Source organism: Echeneis naucrates, chromosome 15 (genome assembly GCF_900963305.1).
Source record: "Echeneis naucrates chromosome 15, fEcheNa1.1, whole genome shotgun sequence".
In the NCBI taxonomy this organism is placed as follows: Eukaryota; Metazoa; Chordata; class Actinopteri; order Carangiformes; family Echeneidae; genus Echeneis; species Echeneis naucrates.
In genome coordinates this window covers 13,872,099-13,891,309 of record NC_042525.1, presented here as the reverse complement: position 1 = coordinate 13,891,309, position 19,211 = coordinate 13,872,099, and the positions used below count along the sequence as shown (strand labels likewise).

The following is a 19,211-nucleotide window of genomic DNA, read 5'->3' as shown; positions in this document are numbered from 1 at the left end:
GACAAGTTAAACTGAGCACATAGACTGACAGTGAATATAGCTATGGGTGATCAGTCTATTCTACCCAGTTCTAGTCACCCTCCATTATCTACAGCAAAGCACCAAAAAAAAAAAAAAAAAAAAACTTCGCTGTCCCATTCTGCTGTACAAGAGATATTTCCTGCTCCCCTTGTCATTTCCACATACATCTGTCCACAGGGGCCAATTGGGCCATCGTCAAAGTACTCTGTAAAGCCAAATACACCAAAACATTAAAAGAGAGGAAAAAAAAGGCAATGGATTTTTTTCAACCAAAACAAAAAAGGCATTTTTGTATAGTTAGCTTTTTTCTTTTCTTTTTTTTTTGTATTTTTTACTACACAGGATATTTGAGAAATAGAAAAGGCAAGTAACATGTAGCACACACAAGATTGTCTGTGTGTTCATGTGTTGAGAGAGGGGAAGAAGATGATGAGGCAGGAATCCTTTATCCCAAACCCTGTCTTTGGAACGCTGCTGTTGGAACACTGTGTGCAACTCACCCTCATGCACACACACACACTTACACAGAGACAGAGACACAGACAGCTTGCTCACATTAGGGCTCAATAAATTCATGGTTGGGAATGAAGATGAAAAACAAATCAAAATATATATATGTCTGTGTCTGTGTGTGTGTATATATATATATATATGTATATATATATATATTTTTTTTTTTTATTTATATTTATTTAATATATCATTTCTATCTTTCTCTTTCTTAAACACCAGCAGGCTCAAAAGCTTATGTTTCTGGGCAGGTCTGCTAATGCAAATGACAGCTGAATCTCCTTGGTCACATGAAGAAGCAGAGAAAGCAAAAAGACAGAGACAGAGAGTTCAAATCCTTTCAAAGACAAGAAGAGATAAAGTCAGCAGGGAAGTGCAAGAGTCATCACACTTGAGTTTAAACTGCTTGGTAATTCCTCTCAGGAATTCCCAGCCAGGAACACTGGCCCATGTCCGCTTTAGTTTGGACACATTATGGAGGAGCAACACTGAAGTCCATTGTTAGACAGACCAGGTTGTCTTGTGAGTGTTCAGAAGTTCAGCCTCAGGCGGAAGAAATCTCTAGTTTGGAATCTGAGGCTTTTACCCAGAGTTCTTTGGGAAAGCAAGGATTTGGGGTTGTGTGCGGCTTTCTTCAGCAAGTCCACTCCATTGGCCGGTTTAGTGTTGGGCTCCATTTGAGTTTTAGTTATACTAAGAAACCCACACTTGCCTGAACTGGACAGTTTAGCTTAAGTTGTGTGGGAATCACAGGTTTGTGTGGTTGATTGGCTACCAGTCAGATGTAAGTAAATTTCACACCTTTAAAAAAAAAAAAAGCTAAAAAAGCAGCCAACAATTCTTTTAAAAGTCTAATCAGTGTGTTGCAAACATCCATGACTGGTTCGCTGTTGTGAGGTTCTCCTTTCTCTCTTAGTTCTGAGCACCATAGACCCCGAAGAGTTCAGAGCTGGATGCTCCTGTATCTCCATCAATCCACAACAAAAACAAGCACTACAAAGAAAATCAGGATTCAAGTGGCAAAAAAAAAAAAAAAAAAAACTGTGCTTGTTTGTCTCTCCTATGATGTATATACTGAATATGTAGTTGTCATTTCAAACAATGAAGCAGTTGTTCTTTCTTCGCCCTATTTTGTTCTATAAAAAGAACCAACCAAATCTGTTTTGCAGTCCTCCATGTTTGGTAAATTGTGTTTCTAAAACCAGGACTTCTGCTTTGAGTGATCTCTCGGTGTTAGGAAAACTTCTTTTTTTACATCCCAGAGGAAATTAAGAGGTGACTATGGATGTGATCTTGTGTGGATAAGTGGTCCTGCTTTTTTTTTTCTTTTGGATCAGTCATTTGTGTTGGACAGCTACCAGTGGTACTCCAAATCAGCTCCGCTCTGTGAGAGGAAAGCCACCAAGAGAAGAGGAAGAGACAATGAGAAAGAAACAGGGAAGAAGAATATGGCAGGAGAGTGAGAGATGTGCAAAGGTGGAAAATATGGAAAACAAGACAGAGACAAGAGAGCAGGTGAAAGAGTGGGGAGACAAAGAAGGCACATCATTATTAGAGGCAGAAACAATCTTTACTAACATTCAGTGAGTTCGTTCCCCAGCCTGGACATCAAGGTGAGGCTTTCCTATAATATACACAACAAGAAAACAAGATAAAGTAAAAAAAAAAAGACAGTTACATAGACAGCGTAACGTAAGCCATGGGCACACTTTCATCCTCAGTGTACAAGTTCTTTCTGCAACAGTACTCCAACACAAATATTCAAAGGCCTTTGGCCTTATTGCATGGGGTGACACAAAAACAGAGTGTTTTATGCTTGCGTGCAGTTGAGGAAAGACTGAGTGAGCTAGCGATGCATGCGTGTAGGGTCAGTGCATGCGTGTTTGTGTGCACGTTATGTGAAAAAGGGGCTGACAGGACCAGATATAACAACCATTCATCCATCCTTCTCAAACCTGGACAGTCGTATCTGTACACACACTCATTCCTTAAGCTCTACATGGACCTCAACATGCTAAAGAGTAGATCAGAGCAGGGAGGAGAGAGTGATGAAGGAGTGACAGGGGAATATGTGTAACTGGTTACCGTTTACATGCCATTAAGACTGAGTGTCAGTGTACTATGTGGTTGTGTGTGCTTAAACGAGGGTTTGGAAGAAGGGGGAGGGGTGTAACAGTTATATATGTGATATGTAATCACTTACCAAATAAAACAGGAAGGCTGCGTTAATCAGAGGGTGAACACACAGTTAGACATTGATATATCCCTTATCAGTGTGTATGTTTTTAGTTATGTATGTTACCACAAAGTATTTGCTAAGTATAAAATCATCGTTATTTTAGTTTAATGTTTTTCCTCCCCCACTTCAACTGAGGGCAAACGTTTTTAAGCTGGAGGTGCCATCAGTAATTCTTGTCTAACAATGCTGCTCAAACTATCCTGATAGAGTTCACTGGACTATTACAACAAAGTTGAAACTAACATTATATAATTTTGTTTCACTGTCAGAACTACTCACATTTTTTATTTATTCATAACATGTTTTGTGTTATTTGTAGTTGTGTTGCATCTATCTATCTTTTTTTGCTACGTTATAACAGCTGCTAAAAAATACTAATCATGAAGGGTAGTAAAGAAGAGGTGTAATAGCAATATTTTACTGATAGCACCTTTTATTTTCAGAGAATCAATTTTCATGTTAACTGGTGTGTAATTGTATATCTTACAGTCCTCACCAGTTAAAAACTAAATCAGAAAAATGAAAGTCAACCCTTACATTTACAGTATGTCTTAATCATTATGATTAAAAGGAATCTATTTTAAAGCCCTTTGAGCAAAACCTGGAAATTCCTTATGCTTGCACCCTGAGAGATTGTGGCCTACACCAACGCACATTCTACTTTCCTATTCCTTTATAGCTTGACAAACAAAAACTTTATCACAAGAATGTGAATGATGCTATGATCACATGGGGGCTTTGAATATAGGTAATATCCTAATATTCTTTTCATATGCACCTCAGTATAAGTATGTTTGCATGAGACAAACATCATAATAACCCTACATCCTTACAGATGAGCCAAGATCACCTTATTTTCCACACAAGCTACCAAGCAGAACCACACACACTCACAAATTTGGCCTTCTATATTTGTGGGAATAATCTTTGGTGTGATGAATTCCCTTGCCCTTCATCCTAATCTTAACCACCACAAAAATGCCAACCTTCTAAGATGAATATAGATGGACACACGAGACCCAGATTGCAAGCAATCAACTGGACGGAGCTTTATTTAGAAACCGTAATGGTAATAATTTTGTAAGACTGTGAGAGTTCAATTCCCTTACATTTTTCATTTAAACATCACATTCATACTCGCATAGTGGCATCACCAGCAGAAACAAAACCACACAGGTGTCTCTGACACTGTTTTTAAGTCATTACATCTCTTTCGGTGTCGTCTCTTTCTAGTATGTGTTTAATATCTGGTACCCTTAGGCACAACTTGCTATAGTGGTGCACCAGCAATTGTTCTGTGCAAACTCCTAAGTATCACAAATTTTCCAATTAGTGGCCACAGTTTTATTGTTCAAGTGAAAAACAGAGAACTTGGCCTTTAGGAGTCAGGATGCTGTTAGGAACATACACACATTTAATAAAATGTGCACTAGCAACAAAAAAAAGCTGTGCATCGGAGTGTTTGGTTTGTACTGAACATCAGGACTTACAGCAAAGACGAGGATATTATTGCAGCAGTGGTTTGAAAAGTGACTTTTTACATTTTAATATTTTGTTTTGAAAAAGCTGACTACATCTATCACGTTACAAAACCTTTTCTTGTCAGTTTTAGTTTTAACTACTGCTTTATCTACAGTGTACATATGATCCACTGCTGAACCTTGCATTCCTAATAAATGCACAAAATGGCAGCACAAATCTTAAAGATGCAGAGCAATGGCAGATTTTTTTTATAACCCAGACGCAACCTCACAAAGCGGATGCTGTTCTAGTGGCAGACACTTGGGTTTCCCTGTAGTTGTATTTAATTAATACAGACTGATCCTGAAAGAGTTATCTGAAAAATCCTATGTGTCAGAACAGAGGGACAACACGGAAGGACAGGCAAAGAAATTAACAAAAATTGATTATTTGATGAACAGAAAGCATCCCAGCTGGAGTTACATCAGCAGGTACATTTAAAGAGAATGATTTAACCTGTAGAAAATGGATTTAGTAGAAGAACAAAAATTCTCAGTTCCACTGGTAAGTGACAGAGCTGTGTTACCATGCATGTAGAACCCATCATAAGGACCGGCAAGGATGTGCGCACCATGCAGCTTTTCTCAAAGAAAATTTTAAAGCTTTAAAGCTGGTTTTCAGTATGAAAATAATACAGGACATACAAATACACCAGCTTGGCCCACCCTACGGGATGGATCAACACAAGAGCAAGAGCTTTTCTGATGCCACTGAAATGCGTGGATAAAAGATAAACTGAACAAAAAGACATAGCTGACATGTCAGATCAGTTATTTGGCCTTTAGACTTTAGCATAAAATCTGTGTGTGAGTGTTGTATCCTTTATGCCTCACACATACTGACACTTACCCCATCATCCTCTCCATATGGGTTTAGACGGTTGTATACTGCTTCAATAACACTGCGTCTGCAAGAAAAACGCAGATGCAAAAATACGATCAGGTCTCTAGAGGTGTCGAACCATCCGTCAAAGCTCCAACAGAGGGCATGTGGAAAGTCTAGTTTTGAAAATCTTGATATTCTATTAATAACAAACGTAAATATGTTAGGATTGTATATTCAGACTAGAGTTTTTGGTAAGTTTTAATACTGACTCTAGTGTGAACAGCTGTTGGCTTTATGAAGCTTACGCTTGGCAAAGAAATACAAAGTTTAGCAATGATTTAGACTCTCCTTCTAGTTTTATACTTTTATTGCAGATGGTTATGATTTATCGAAGAAATAATATAGCTACTATTTGAGGGCAATTGTCCTTACTTGCTGGCAAGGCCTCCCCCTGGTGGCAAAGGGGGCATGTCACTGTCAGAGGACAGGTTCCTCATCACCATTACCAAGTCTGGAAACCCCTCCTCCCCTGGCCGAGACAGCATCTCTAAAAGTTGTTACACAAGTCAGTATTAACAGAGCTGCTGATGGCCAAGAACAACCAGGGAAAGATTGGTGAGGGTGAGGAAATCAGAAAAGGCCAAAACAAAAGAAACTACAGGAGAAAGTAAGTGGCAATAGAACAGAAACGAGAATCGGTGGACATGAGAGCATGTCTGAGACACATAGAGGGAGGGGAATAGTGACAGAGAGAGGCCTTCAACTGAGATGAGAGTGGCACAAGGCCAGGTCAATGTTCAGCCAGAGCATTCCTCTCACTTCTCCTCATCTCTCAATCTGTTCTCTCTTTCAGGATTAGACAGTACCTGAAGCCAGATATCTAATCTACTACACCCCCCCCCCCCAAAAAAATTTATTTTTGCATACACTATTTTTTAACCTGATCTGAAGTGCCAGAGTTACACATTCATTACATGTTAACTACCTTTTTGTTTTACGATATTTTTTTTTGCAAGTCTTCGAGTGGATATTACAAAATATCTCCCAAATAGTTTTTTTCATTATGTAGATTGAGACAAAAGTTATAGCAGGGTGGTAGAAAGAGTGTAAAGATTCATTTTACCTTGCTACCAAGGTAAAGAATACATTTGTTATTTGGCCAAAATGTGAAACAGCTGACTAGTCCTGGTTGATGCAGCAAGGAAAGAACATTGGCATAACCAACTAAGACAGGGAATTCATCCAAACAAGAAAGGGCATGTTTGAGTGAGGGAGGGAGTGAAAGCGAAGAGAGGGGCAAACAGGGAATAAAGAGGGGAGATGCTTGCTGAAATGGAAAAGGAGGTCATGATGGTGTCATTCTTCTGCTCTGAGCCGGAGCTAACTTGACTGGAGGTTAGATAATAGAGAGTGGCAGGGTCAGTCAGTGGAGAAAACACACAGAGATATGACACACTGTTATTGCTGGAGAAAGAATGTGTGTTTCCAAGAGAAAGCATTCTAGGACAAAAGATAAAGAGCTGTTTTACAGTGCAAGTCATTTTTGGAGAAAAAGAAATTGAGCAACTAAATTTTTTTAGATTGAAGAACCTCATATTTGCTCATGAATAAACATTGGTTCTTTTTCTTTATCAGTATTCTCACCTTCCACTTGAGACTCCAGATATTTGTTGAGCTCAGCGTCTTTCCTCACAGCTTCCTCTGACACTTTGGGAGCGCTGGGTAAACACACTAGCACAACACTCATATTATCCCGACTTCCCTAAAATGGAGAGGAATAAAGAGGAGTGAAGGAAGTGAAAGTAAGAGAAGGAAGGAATAGTGAAGATGATTTCCTTTGCATTAACAATGGAAACTTATATGAACCAGTAATAGACGGTTTCAAGTTCAACATAAGTGTTCAACGCAAATACAATATCAGCCTGAAGAAGTCACCACTTAAATTCATTATAAAATTTAAATTAAATTGACCACCTCTGCTGTTGAGGATTTAAAAGGAAACCTGCATCTTTAATCATAAAGCAATCATTCAGCATTTACTCCTCATTTTGTACTTGAGGTTGCCATGTGGATATTGACTAAAACATTTCAGCAACTTAAAAAATTGTGCCCTTGATGACACAATAATTTAGACATCATTTGTGCTAAACCAGTTTCTCATTATCAAACTAAAGCTTTCACAATAAAAGACACACAGAAGTCATGCTCAGCAAATGTGTACACACCTTATGCAGGCAGGTATCCACCACCTCATTGCAGACTCTTTCCAGGTCATCGGACACCTCAAGTCTAGATTTCACAAAGTCGCATAACTCCTCATTGGACATGACATCCCAGATGCCATCACACGCCAGGATCACAAACTGATCCTGTTCTGGGGCCCGAACAATCTCAAACACCTCTGGTTCAGGGCTAACCAGCTGCTCTGTGGGCCCCTTCCCATCCACACACTTATAATCATAGTCCCCCAAGGCTCTTGATACAGCCAGTGACCCATTAACCCTCTGAATCATCACTGAGCCACCTGCATTCTGGATCCGCTCTCTCTCGCGAGGGTTGCATGGCTTGTGGTCGAGTGTGGCAAAGCACACGTGCGAATTGCGGCAAAGAACAGCTCGAGAATCCCCACAGTTAATGAAGAAGAAATGATCGGGTGACAGGAGGATTCCCACTGCTGTGGAACCACTACGGTCCATGCCATTTCGAAGGTCAGAGAAGCTGCGCATGTGTTCATCAATCCTCAGGAATCCTGTCCGTATCCCAGCTTTCACAGCCTCAACTGCCGGAGTGGCTGGTGCTGGAGATTCACCGCTGGAACTATCTGAACCAGACTGGGGAACTGATGTCTCTTTAGTCCCTAAACTAGCACTGATTATGTGTTCCAAAAGATGCTTAGAGCAATAGTTGGCAACCCTTGAGCCAGCATGACCATCGTACACCGCAAAAAAGGACCAGTCAGTCATACCAGGAGCAGGAAGTCCCACCACAGCTGTGTGAGCGTCTTCCATCTCCACACGCCAGCCCTGCATGGAACTCAGCCCATAGCGCAGGCCATTGCCTTCACCGTGCGAGTTGTGCTTCTCTGTCTTGGGTTTGTCCAGGAAAGCACCCATTGCTCTGGCTTAGAGAGACCCAGTACTACCTGTTGGAGAGGGAGAAACCAAACAGATGAACAAAAAAGATGATAAATTTCAAGTTTTTGGTCTTGTGCTATACTGACGGCACCAAAATTCTGACTTGGACAAAGATACAGACATTTCTCCAGAGAGGTCAACTGAATTTTTGAGTCTGAAAATATGATCCGTGCAAATATCTTATTATGTCTATGTGTTTCTTTTACTGTTTACTTAAAGCCTAAAAGGGTAATTCAACCAAACTTTGCTCATCATATCCAGAAATAACAGCCATATTGAGGAGTAAGCTTAAAAGCTTCTTTGGCCAGCCAGAGATAGCTACTTCAAGCATTAACAAACTCCTCCGAAGTTGTCAAGAGAAAGCATTATATGTCCATAAGTGCACATGCATTAGCAAAATGAACAGCAGTATCATGCTGCTTCAAAGTGGAAGGAAATACTGTATTCAGCCTATGTTAATTGGTTATGCAATGTAAGAAGATTAACTTATACGCTCTTATTGATTGTCACACTACTTAATGGCCTCTTAGCCTGGGAAACTGACTTGTACCTCTTTTATGAAAATATCAATAAACTACTTATAAGTTGTAGGCAAACTCAAGGTTCTAGTATCCTAATGTACAAATGATTGACACTAAACACTACTAAAAACATATCAGAGAGTCAATTGCACAAAGTGCCATGTAAAATACCCCATACTGACAGGATAGATAAACCCAACTGATACCACTGTCTACACTGCCCGCATGACAGTCTGCAATGCCAAACAATTCATGAGTCCAAAGAGAAAGGTCTTCAACCAATGTAAAATTCTTGTATGGAAAAATAGCAGCTTAGTGACTTAGCAGATCCAGTGTTAGATGTTCAAGGCTCTTTCTGTTTATGTGCAGCATTTGCTACACAGTTGGTGTAAACAAGCTGCAAGCGACAACGCTTTTCCTCCAGTATTGTTTGTCCATTCCTTCATTCATCTTCAACCGCTTCTCTGTTTCCAGGTCAAGGGGTGCTGGATCCAATCCCAGCTCACACTGGGCGAGGGTGGGGTACACCCTGGACAGGTCACCAGTCCATCGCAAGGCCAACACACAGACACACAAACAACTGCTCACACTCAGACCTACAGACAATTTAGAGTCAGGGCCTGGGAACCGAACCCGTGACCTTATTGTGGGGCAACAGCTCTAACCACTATGCCACCGCGATGCCGCAGTATTGTTTGTTGTTGACACAAATCAAGCCTGTGACAGCAAGTTAGCCTAAAGATTTTTGTGTTAAAACCGGTTATCTAAGGCTGTAGGTCATTAAGTGGTGTTAGTAGGTTACTCAGCAAAGCACTCACACAGGGTTTGCAACATGTAGCACCTGAGTCATATGAAACAGCAGGGACAGTGTGGGGCTTAATGTTCTCTGATTCACTGCCGCATTTTTGGTGTCCTCTCTGACACACACAGCACAGGGGCAGCAGTGTAGTCCACTGAGCAGTCAACTTTTATGGTGGAGCTGGCAACAAATAGCCTGGTAGCACTGGAGGTATATATCAAAACCTTTGCAAGAAAAAGGCAATCAGTTTTTCCAATTACTCCTACCAGGTACATATAGAAGTACTACATTCAGACACAGCATGTGACCCGTCAGAGTGAATTCTGGGCACATGGGCCATTACACCAATTTAATGATGACCTTGAGGTTAGCTGGCACAACAGTGGAGTAAAACATAGGACTGTATATGGACATTTATTTATTTACCATGGTAAGTAGAAAACTTACTTACTCTATAAGATAGGAGGAACAAAACTGATAAAAATGTAGCAGATAAACAATTTTGAACAAGGTAAGAATTACAGAATCAGGTCTGATTTTTATGATTTCTAGTCTTCCATGTCATGAGAAAGAACAACTGGTTTCATTTTGCACATCAGCAGATGCCGACACACCAGTGTGCTCAAGCCACTGATATTAAAGGGTTGGAAAGCATCACTAATCCATACCACTTGAATTATTATGTTGACAAACAATCCACTCACACAAGCAATGAAATTATTAAGAACACATCAAAGCCATGTACATAAACACCAAACCAAATGATCTGCTCTTTCTCATGTGCAGCAACCATACACTGCTCCTTAGCCAAGAGCCTGCTATTTTAAAGTTTATAAGAAGTCATCAGTTGCACACAGCTACAAGGTGCACCATGCACTGTTGGTACTGCAATGAAAATTAAAGGTCAGCATATTTAACTAGTGATTTTGTTAGGTACACATCCAGCATTCCAGATGCATTAAAATGTGAAGGGACACAGTCAACTCAGTTGCCATGTGCCCCAGGGACTAGGGGTGTTGAAATGAATAATATAAATCAACGATAGTTGATTATGGCAATTATGGCAAATCATAATTGATTTCAAAGTAATGACAATGTTTGTAGATTTTCCGGCTGTGGTATATAAATTGACGTTAAACCAACATTCTGGAAGTAAACCATATCATCTATGTTAGTCTTTCTATTGGTAATCTCATCTAATGGACGTCATTCCTTGCATACATGATAGCACAAAGGCAGACGGACTGCTAGGTAGAGATTAAAAATGCTCCAAATATTTTAAGAACCAATATCTGGACACATCTTGAATTTAGTATACTGGACAAGGCACAAGCAGCATGTAAAGCCTGTCACACAAAAATTTTAAATGTAGGGAGCACCAGTGGCCTCGCAGCTGCACAGTAGTTAGCGCAATTCACCCACAACAAGAAGGTCTTAGCTTCGATTCCCAGGCCTGGGGTCCTTGTGTGCGGAGTTTGCAGTTTCTATGGTCTCCACCATCCAAAGACATGGATGTTTAGATTTATTGGTGACTGCAAATTGTCTGTAGGTCTGAGTGTAAGTATGAGTGGTTGGTTGTTTGTGTGTTTGCCCTACAATGGACTGACGACCTGTCCAGGGTGTACCCCACCCTCTGCCAATGTGAGCTGGGATTGGCTCCAGCATCCCCTGTGACCCTGAAACAGATAAGCGTTAAAAGATAAATGAACGAATGATTGAATGAATGGGAGCACCACCAAGAAATCATGTTAGTTGTTTCCACCCTGAGTTGCTGGGGGAAAAGATAAACCCATCCCAGACAACAATTGATGGGATTCTGTCAGCAATACCACCCAACTCAGAAAAAAGAAAGAAAGTAACCCAGGCTGTTAACTTCATATGCATTTGATGTGCCCAAGTCTTTGTTAAATAAAAAAAGAAGCTTGTATCTGACTGCTTTTATGTGTTATGAAAACTAAACCATGTTAACTAATAATGAACATGGACGTGATGCAATGTGACTCATTATGATATTGAATTGAAGACATGGTAATCAAATCATGAGGCGATCAAAGATATATTTCTTTTTAAGTATCTTTTCAAATATCTAAAATAAAAATGTATTAGGCAGTCAGTGAATCATCACCTGTTTCCCAGGGACTCATTACATGGAAAACATATAAACATCACTACATAACTAAGAGTGACATAAGCTGTGAGAACTTCAGGGAGTGATGCCACCCAGAGTCTGATGTATCTATGGTTACACAGCTTGGAGTGGCAGCCGAGTGGTTGCCCAGGCAACAGAAGTATTAAGATGTTGGTGGTTGCAGGATGCAACAAGAGGACCACACAGCCATGCAACTGTGTGTGTATGTGCATTTGCGTACATTCATTTGGCCATTTGTAGTGTGCACATGGGGCTTAGTTTACAAAAGGAGAAAAAAAATGACCTACCTCCTACCTCCTTCACGTAATGCATCTTCTCTCCCATCTTACATGGCACACATTACAAAATAAAGTGAATGGTTCATGCCCTTTGAAAGTCAGAGTTGAAAGTTGGTTTACAGAGGCCCACAACACCAATAGGTTTCAGACTACAGACAAGCAGGGCAGTTTTAACATGCTAACTCAATTTAACAGCCAGCTGCTGATGCGATACACACAGAGGTAGATAAGCTTGTCAAACGTAGATTACATGCAGCAGGAAACTACAACTCACTCTGTCCTTGCGCTATTTTAGTAACATGAAGTGCACTATACTTGATATGGTGGTAGTGTGGAAATGCCTAGATCTTCATTAGCATCATGGCAGCACAGTTGGGTGGTATTTTGTGGGGAAACTATGTGACAGTTTTCTTTTGATTAATTCAGTTAATCTGATCACATTACAATAACTCAATACTGGAATAATATATCATATGCTTACATTCTTATTAATCTGTTACAAATTAACTGTGATATTTAAGGGTTCTTCTACTTTATCCTAAAAGCATAACTAAGAGCAGTAGTCAAACCAGCTCATTTCTTAAATCGTTAAGCAGCAAGTATAGCTGACTGACATCAGATGATGTTTGGCCTTTAGAAACATCAGAACTTCTAAAATCACCCAGTATCATCCATAAATCTCTCTGCCTTGTGTTGCGAGAATGTCTCATCAAAACTGAACTCAACAAGAACTGCAAGGTTATATGTGTGCAAAATTCAAGGTTTCCAAATCTGACACACTTATTGTTTACTACAAAGACTCCCTATAGATGCTGAGATCTTCTATAGATCTTCAGTTATGGATAAGGATTGTTGCTAAAAATTAATTTGTAGAAACTTTCAGTGATCCTCTACCTCTTTACAAATTAAAGAGGTGGAGGATATCTCAGATCCTCCTCTTTGATGACTCATCACTGATGCTGCATCAGAGGTAGTCAATTTCCTGGAGCAAGTGCTCTTTGAACAGACTGTTTTAGCCATCTTCAGAGCAATGGCGTCTTTGAAGCAAGGGCTGTCACTTGACTAGACTGGAAACTATCAAACGATAGCCAAAGAGGAGGTAAACAGGTCACATAATATAGAATTGTGAGTGGGTTCTCAGGTAAAAGGTAAAAGAAGTATGTGTACTTGTATATACCTGCTCTCTCAATCCAAACAGCTGGTCTGCTTTCAATGTGACTCCCAGCTAAAACATCGAAAAACCTCAAGATGTGGCATGTCATCGCATAGGTTCACCACTAACCACATACTAAGAGGTTTTCCACAAAGTCATTATCTTTTAACAAATGAATATACAATGTATTTTTTAGACAAATTGATAAAGCGTCTCCAGATGTTTCAATGAAATTACTTGAGAGACAGCAACTGAATTTTACAGACTTACAACAGTCCAGATTCATTTATCCAGTTGAAATTACTAAGAGTGACACAATGTCTCTGTGCACTTATCTTTACCATCAATGTGATCATCTAATAATATCATAACCTTTGCTAAGAAAATAGTGAGCAGATCTTCAGTATAACAACTAAACTATGATAAAAGTAGGGTGGCAGCTATTGATTTTTTTTTTTTTTCATTAAGTATTCCATTATTTTATCAAGTAATCAAATAAATTATTTTGCCTTCTGAAATAGCAATGGTTGAACTGAAAAAAGAAAAAAAAAGTTATTAGCATGTTTACGTTACACAGTGTTACCTTGTGTTGACTTGAACTTGAGTGCTTTCGGTTTAAATGCTGCTTCATTGAAGACAGGTTGTTATGGTTCCATTTTACAGTATATGCACTGTGTTAAATTTTTTGCAAATTGAAATGGTCCCGCACCTTTGACATTTTCTGTCTTTTCTTCTTTGATGTAATTTCTTGGCATTGCTCCACCTTATCTACAATCATGCCGTTGAACTCATTCACTGTGCATCAGTAAATAAACGTCAGTGTAAAACATGAGCAGAGCATGTCATATAATGAGGGTATAATGAATCAAACTGGGTTCACCTATGAAAGACCAGATTCAGTGAAGCGGCACAACCAAAGGTGTATAGATAAATGCTTTTGGACAGCCCCACAAACTCCCAGCAGCCCATGCCTAAACAGCTTGGCTAGTACAGGATTTCACATCAGTTGCAAACACAATCGTGCCAATGGTGATGCTGCCATTTCTGGAACACACCACCAAGCACACTGCAAAACACACAGCCACAGACACACACTAAGAACCCAATGAAACTATCCACAACAAGGCAACAACACAAGTTAATCCCTCTACTGATGTTTTAGTGGCGATGAATACAAAATACGAAGGAAGAATTGCTTTCAATTACCATTAACTATGCTATATACATTGAAGGCAAATAACCACATAGGCCTACAGATTGGCATAAAAAAAAAATCAAACCACATATCAGAATAAACAAAAAACAAACAAAAAAGGGAGTTGCACCTGTTGCAAATATCTATTCAGAATTTAAAAAAAAAAAAAAAAAGGTTAATAACTTATTGCTGTATCATATCATTGATGCACGTCATACTTGACCAACAGTTCAATAGGTCTTAACCATGATAAAATAATGAGAAGAGAGTATTCAAATCCGATACATGACAAACTAATATGCACATTATACATGTCGGTATGTTCGCATTATTCATTGTGGCTCCTTATTTCAGCCACACTATGGTGACTGACTCATGACAATGATATATTTGACTGTGTTAAGGAAAATACGAAATTAACAGTTTCTTAATAAAATGGGACCCCGGCGTGCTAATACAAATAGCAGGGCCGACAGAGGCATCATGTTTATATACAAGCTAATATAACGTGATGTTTAATGATCATTAACTGAGGTTAACTTCACCGGAGTCCTCTGAAAATCGGGGCACTTGTGTTGGTAGCTAACCTGCTAGCGAAGTTCACAGTTGTCAAAGTGTTGTCTGTTAGTGTTAGCGGGAGACTAGCTTTTGAGCGTCTACGTGCGAGAAACTTTGCTCAATCCCTGCACCATCCGTTACTTACTTTGTATGATAGGTATCTCTGTCAGTTCTTCTCCGTGTGGTTTCGGTTTCAGGTATGTTTAAGGGCTAGGGCTTGTGGTAGCCTTAGACCTCGAACATTAGCCACTTTCGCTCCTTGGCCCCTGCTCGTCAGCTAGCCGTGATTAAGCTAGCCGCGATTTCACACGGTCAGTTCTCCTTTCAGCATGTCTCTGCATCGGAATAAGGCTTTAATATACATGTTTGGCACTGCGTCACCAAATAAATAACAGTCGCCCGGGCTGGCGGCTCAAAAGACAAACACTCGTCTTCCACGACGAGCTAATTTTGGCTAAAGCTAAATGTATGAGGCAGATGACGTTCTTCTTCAACGTCCAGTTTGGGGTGGTGGGGGGGGGGTGGCTAGCCTTTCGCTCTCGTCTGTGATTGGACAAAAAGCTATCCAAAGGTAGGACCTGATTGGTGGAATAATGAGTCCGTCAAACCTTTACTCTCAGACATTGTAAACAGTAATGTGTGTGCATAAACGCATAAAATGGGCAGCATTTCTACCCCCGACACACACACACACACACACACACACACACACACACACACACACACACACACACACACACACACACACACACACACACACACACACACACACACACACACACTATTGCACAGTAAATTATTCCCTCTTTTATTCTACCAGTATTGATGCACCAGTGTGTCATGGGTATTTTGGGATGTTTAAGTTTAAACCTGTAGTTCTCAAAATGTTTGCAGAATTGTATTACTTCAATGAAAGCATGAGATACAAATACATCGGCTCGCAACATGTTCCAGTCAAGTTTTGTTTGATAGCCAATACATATGTTAAGACACATTAACATGTTCAACCTTCACCAGTTGCAGGACCCCACCATTTTGATTGACTATGATATAGAGGCATTGCTAATGGGCATGACTCAGGACAGACCAGAATTTATGTGTGACTGGGGAACCTTGGAAGAAATGTTTGGGCAACAGACCAGAACTTGGATCCACAAGAGAAAGTGATTATGCTTCTCCTGCATTCTTGAAGAGATCTTTATCTCAGTGGGAAGAAGATGATGCCTGCATAAGAGACTGTTTCTATTACAATTAAAGGTGTACAAAAACTTTCTTTCTTTAATCGCAGCTGGATTTCATTGTTTGGATTATTAAACCATGACACATTTGTTGTAACTTGGATTAACTTCTGGTGCCTGTAGTTAGCATATTCGATCACCGGTGGATCACTGTACTTTAGTAAATGAAATCTTCTTTAGATTTTTACAAAAAAACAAGTTGAAAGCAGTTTTGCTAAAAGACTAATTGATTACTTCATGATTTCAGAACACTGAGCATTTGATTAAAAAATATATATATAACGTCTGGGTGTAGCATTCTGAAAGTGCCTCCTGATTTTTCAAGGGCAGATGAACTGAAGAGGTAGAAACGTTCATCACAATAATCAATACATGGAAAAGTAAAAGGTAAGTATGAGTAGTTCTAATTTTCAATTTGAAACTACAATATATTTCAGTTTACTGATATTTGTCTGGAAAAAAACAGTTCAAATATTTAACAATGGTGTTGAACATGGATTCATCAAATATAACCCCTAAATTACAAAGCAGGATGCTGAGGAAAGCTTCAACAGTGTGGAACTGTGAGGAGACTTTCCACCAGTCCCTGATAGCACTGCAATAGCTTAGAAGCTTGATTAACCTAATATCTTCACTAACTTTGAATGGAAAAAAATGCAGTTAAATGTTATCTGCAAACAGAAAATATGCTAAATTGAATTTGCAGTCAAACCATGTAAACCCCTACAAGGTCTGAGAGGAAGAGGTTTCTTTTTTTAGACCAAATAATTTTAGATGACTAGTCAAATTCATGCAATGCGTTGCATAGTGTAGTATAATAATCCCCTAAAGTATGATGGTTATCAGTTCATTTAATGAATTAATTGATGGGTGATTATATTATACTACATGTGTTATAATACATATTACAATTGTGTTCTATGGCTGTTCAACACTAAAAAGACTTAAGGGGTGTTTTGTTGTTTGTTTGGGTTTTTTTTTTTTTTTTTTGGCTACTCATCATTATTTTTTAAATTTGAAGAATGAACAGAGTTAAGTACTTATTTGTACATCACATGTGACAGCTACTCTTAGTCTTCATTGCTTTTTCTCTGCTTATATGAAATCACTTCATGCCTGATCCTCTCTGCAGAGTGCTGCAATCACGCCTTGCCTTGCCCCCCCTACCCCACCCCTTCTCCCCCACACTCCCACTCTTCAAACACAAGAGCACTTGAAAAGCTGATTTCCTGCTCCTCAGAGGGAGCAGGTTTCTTTTGTCAACTGAGGAGCCAGGTCAAAACAATAATTGTTGGCAAATCGTGCTTGAAAATATACAACGCTAATTTGATTTACATGTCATTTTCATAAGTCTGTGCTCCAAGCCTCCTTAACAGCTCATAGTGTTACATTACGGATTTGTTGAATGTTTATGAGGGCAATCAATTTCATTTCCAGGCATAGTGTATTGAATGTTTGGATCTGTGAGAGGAGAAAAAGAAAATATACACTTACAAGCACATATATTAATGCATGTAATGTGAGCAGGCAAGCTGCTTCCCATCCTTACTGGAATTAAAGTCACTAACCAAGTGTTTAATAAATGGGAGAGGTGCTCTCTCTTCTGCTTTGTCTCCAACTCTCCCCTTTGTCCCTCACCCTCCTGCTCTTCCTCAATCTCTACAATTTCTCTCCTTCTCGCTCTCTCTGTCTCTGATCCCTAATCAGTGAGACAGACTAGAAGTGCTTTGGGACAGAATACGAATGAGCACAGCTGCCCAATGCGGATTAGTACCATACAGGCTTTTTCTCAAGGTAGAAATTCACTCTCTCTGTCTCTCTCTCACAAACAAACATACAGTCACACACATACACACACACATGCGCAATGTCATATCTGAACCCTTAAGACTCATTTACACTGTTACATTTGAGTCTGAGATAATTAATTTGTGTATCTGAGTGTACTAATGCCTTGCTGAAATATATTTCAGTTGTAGGCGATGAAGGCACACCAGTGTCATGTCTAATTCAACCAACTTTTACTCTCTAGTTCTGTAAACTTCAGGCTGCAGCTGCTAAAAGACCAATAAGGATATAGTATCTCTTGCAGTGCAACAAGGTTTAAGTCCAATTACAATGTTGTTGAAATGCTACATAAAGGTTGGCTTGAGTTGGTAAATTAGAGCCTTGGCTGAGTGCACCCTCTATGCTGGGTCAAAGATAAATTGGGATCATGTTGGATCAGTAATATCACACTCCCACCTAGTGGGGGAGATAGGTACAATTCGAAATGTGAAAGATAAAAACAGAAACCGATGCGGAGGAAGATTGGAACAGAGACAAAGAACCGTGATTTACGTGTTAGATAGTATTCAGGTGTTTGCAAAATCTATCTCTTGGAACAATTCATGCTCCTCTGAAATTTTAAAGCTCTGGTGAATGACCATGTCTGTATACAATAAGACCATAAAGAAGCAGGTATGAATGAGTGTTTGCACCAGTATTGTGGTATAAAATTGAACAGTTTCTTATTATTTACACTGATATGAGTGTGATATTTATAATACACATTTAATACATCCAGTTATTAGATGGCTTGTTCAAATCCTTCACTCATCATTTTATGCCCCACACTAAAGTGGTTTCCAGCTGGTTCATTTCGCCACTACACTCATTATATACAAAAATTTGATATCTGCAGGGGTTCGACAGCATCTTAGCTGGTGCACAGCACTTGTTGAAGAATAAGCTAAATAGCAATTAATATTGGCAATAAACTGATTTGCTGATAAAACTGTATGCCGAAGTGACCCAGAGAACTTGGGTATACATGCAATCTTTATTTTCTCTGAGCGATCTCTCGGTGATCTCTCTTTGACTGATATTGCAAGAAGAGTTCAGCTGGAAGAAATCGTTTAACAAAGCAAGGACAATCTTCTGTCTAAGCAGGCAGGGAGGGGGCCACCACCTCTGCTCATGCAATTTTTTGTTCCTCATCTTCATCATCCGCGCCAGCTCTTGCCATGTTGGCATTTCAGCTTGGTGTCATGCACTTGATGCTCTTAAGATGGGAGGTTAAAGTAAAGGG

At 39.5% G+C, this 19,211-nt stretch overlaps 1 protein-coding gene across 1 annotated transcript; it reads right to left on the bottom strand.

Annotated features, from left to right (window-relative positions):
* Positions 1-280: 280 nt before the first annotated feature.
* Positions 281-15,396, bottom strand: ppm1ba (protein phosphatase, Mg2+/Mn2+ dependent, 1Ba). Its single transcript, XM_029521490.1, has 6 exons — positions 15,049-15,396; positions 7,342-8,258; positions 6,761-6,878; positions 5,549-5,663; positions 5,141-5,198; positions 281-1,915 (listed from the first exon to the last, which is right to left on the bottom strand). Exons 2-6 carry the CDS (start codon positions 8,227-8,229, stop codon positions 1,886-1,888), a joined length of 1,209 nt encoding a protein of 402 aa, XP_029377350.1. The 5' UTR covers positions 8,230-8,258; positions 15,049-15,396; the 3' UTR covers positions 281-1,885.
* Between the last annotated feature and the right edge of the window lie 3,815 nt (positions 15,397-19,211).

Excerpts from the sequence above, each read along its gene's own strand:
- ppm1ba (XM_029521490.1), bottom strand. The coding sequence starts at position 8,229 with ATGGGTGCTTTCCTGGACAAACCCAAGACAGAGAAGCACAACTCGCAC. Across the intron at positions 5,664-6,760 it reads TCTGGAGTCTCAAGTGGAAG|AGATGCTGTCTCGGCCAGGG; the intron begins GTGAGAATACTG and ends AACAACTTTTAG. Across the intron at positions 5,199-5,548 it reads GGGGGAGGCCTTGCCAGCAA|ACGCAGTGTTATTGAAGCAG; the intron begins GTAAGGACAATT and ends TTTTTCTTGCAG.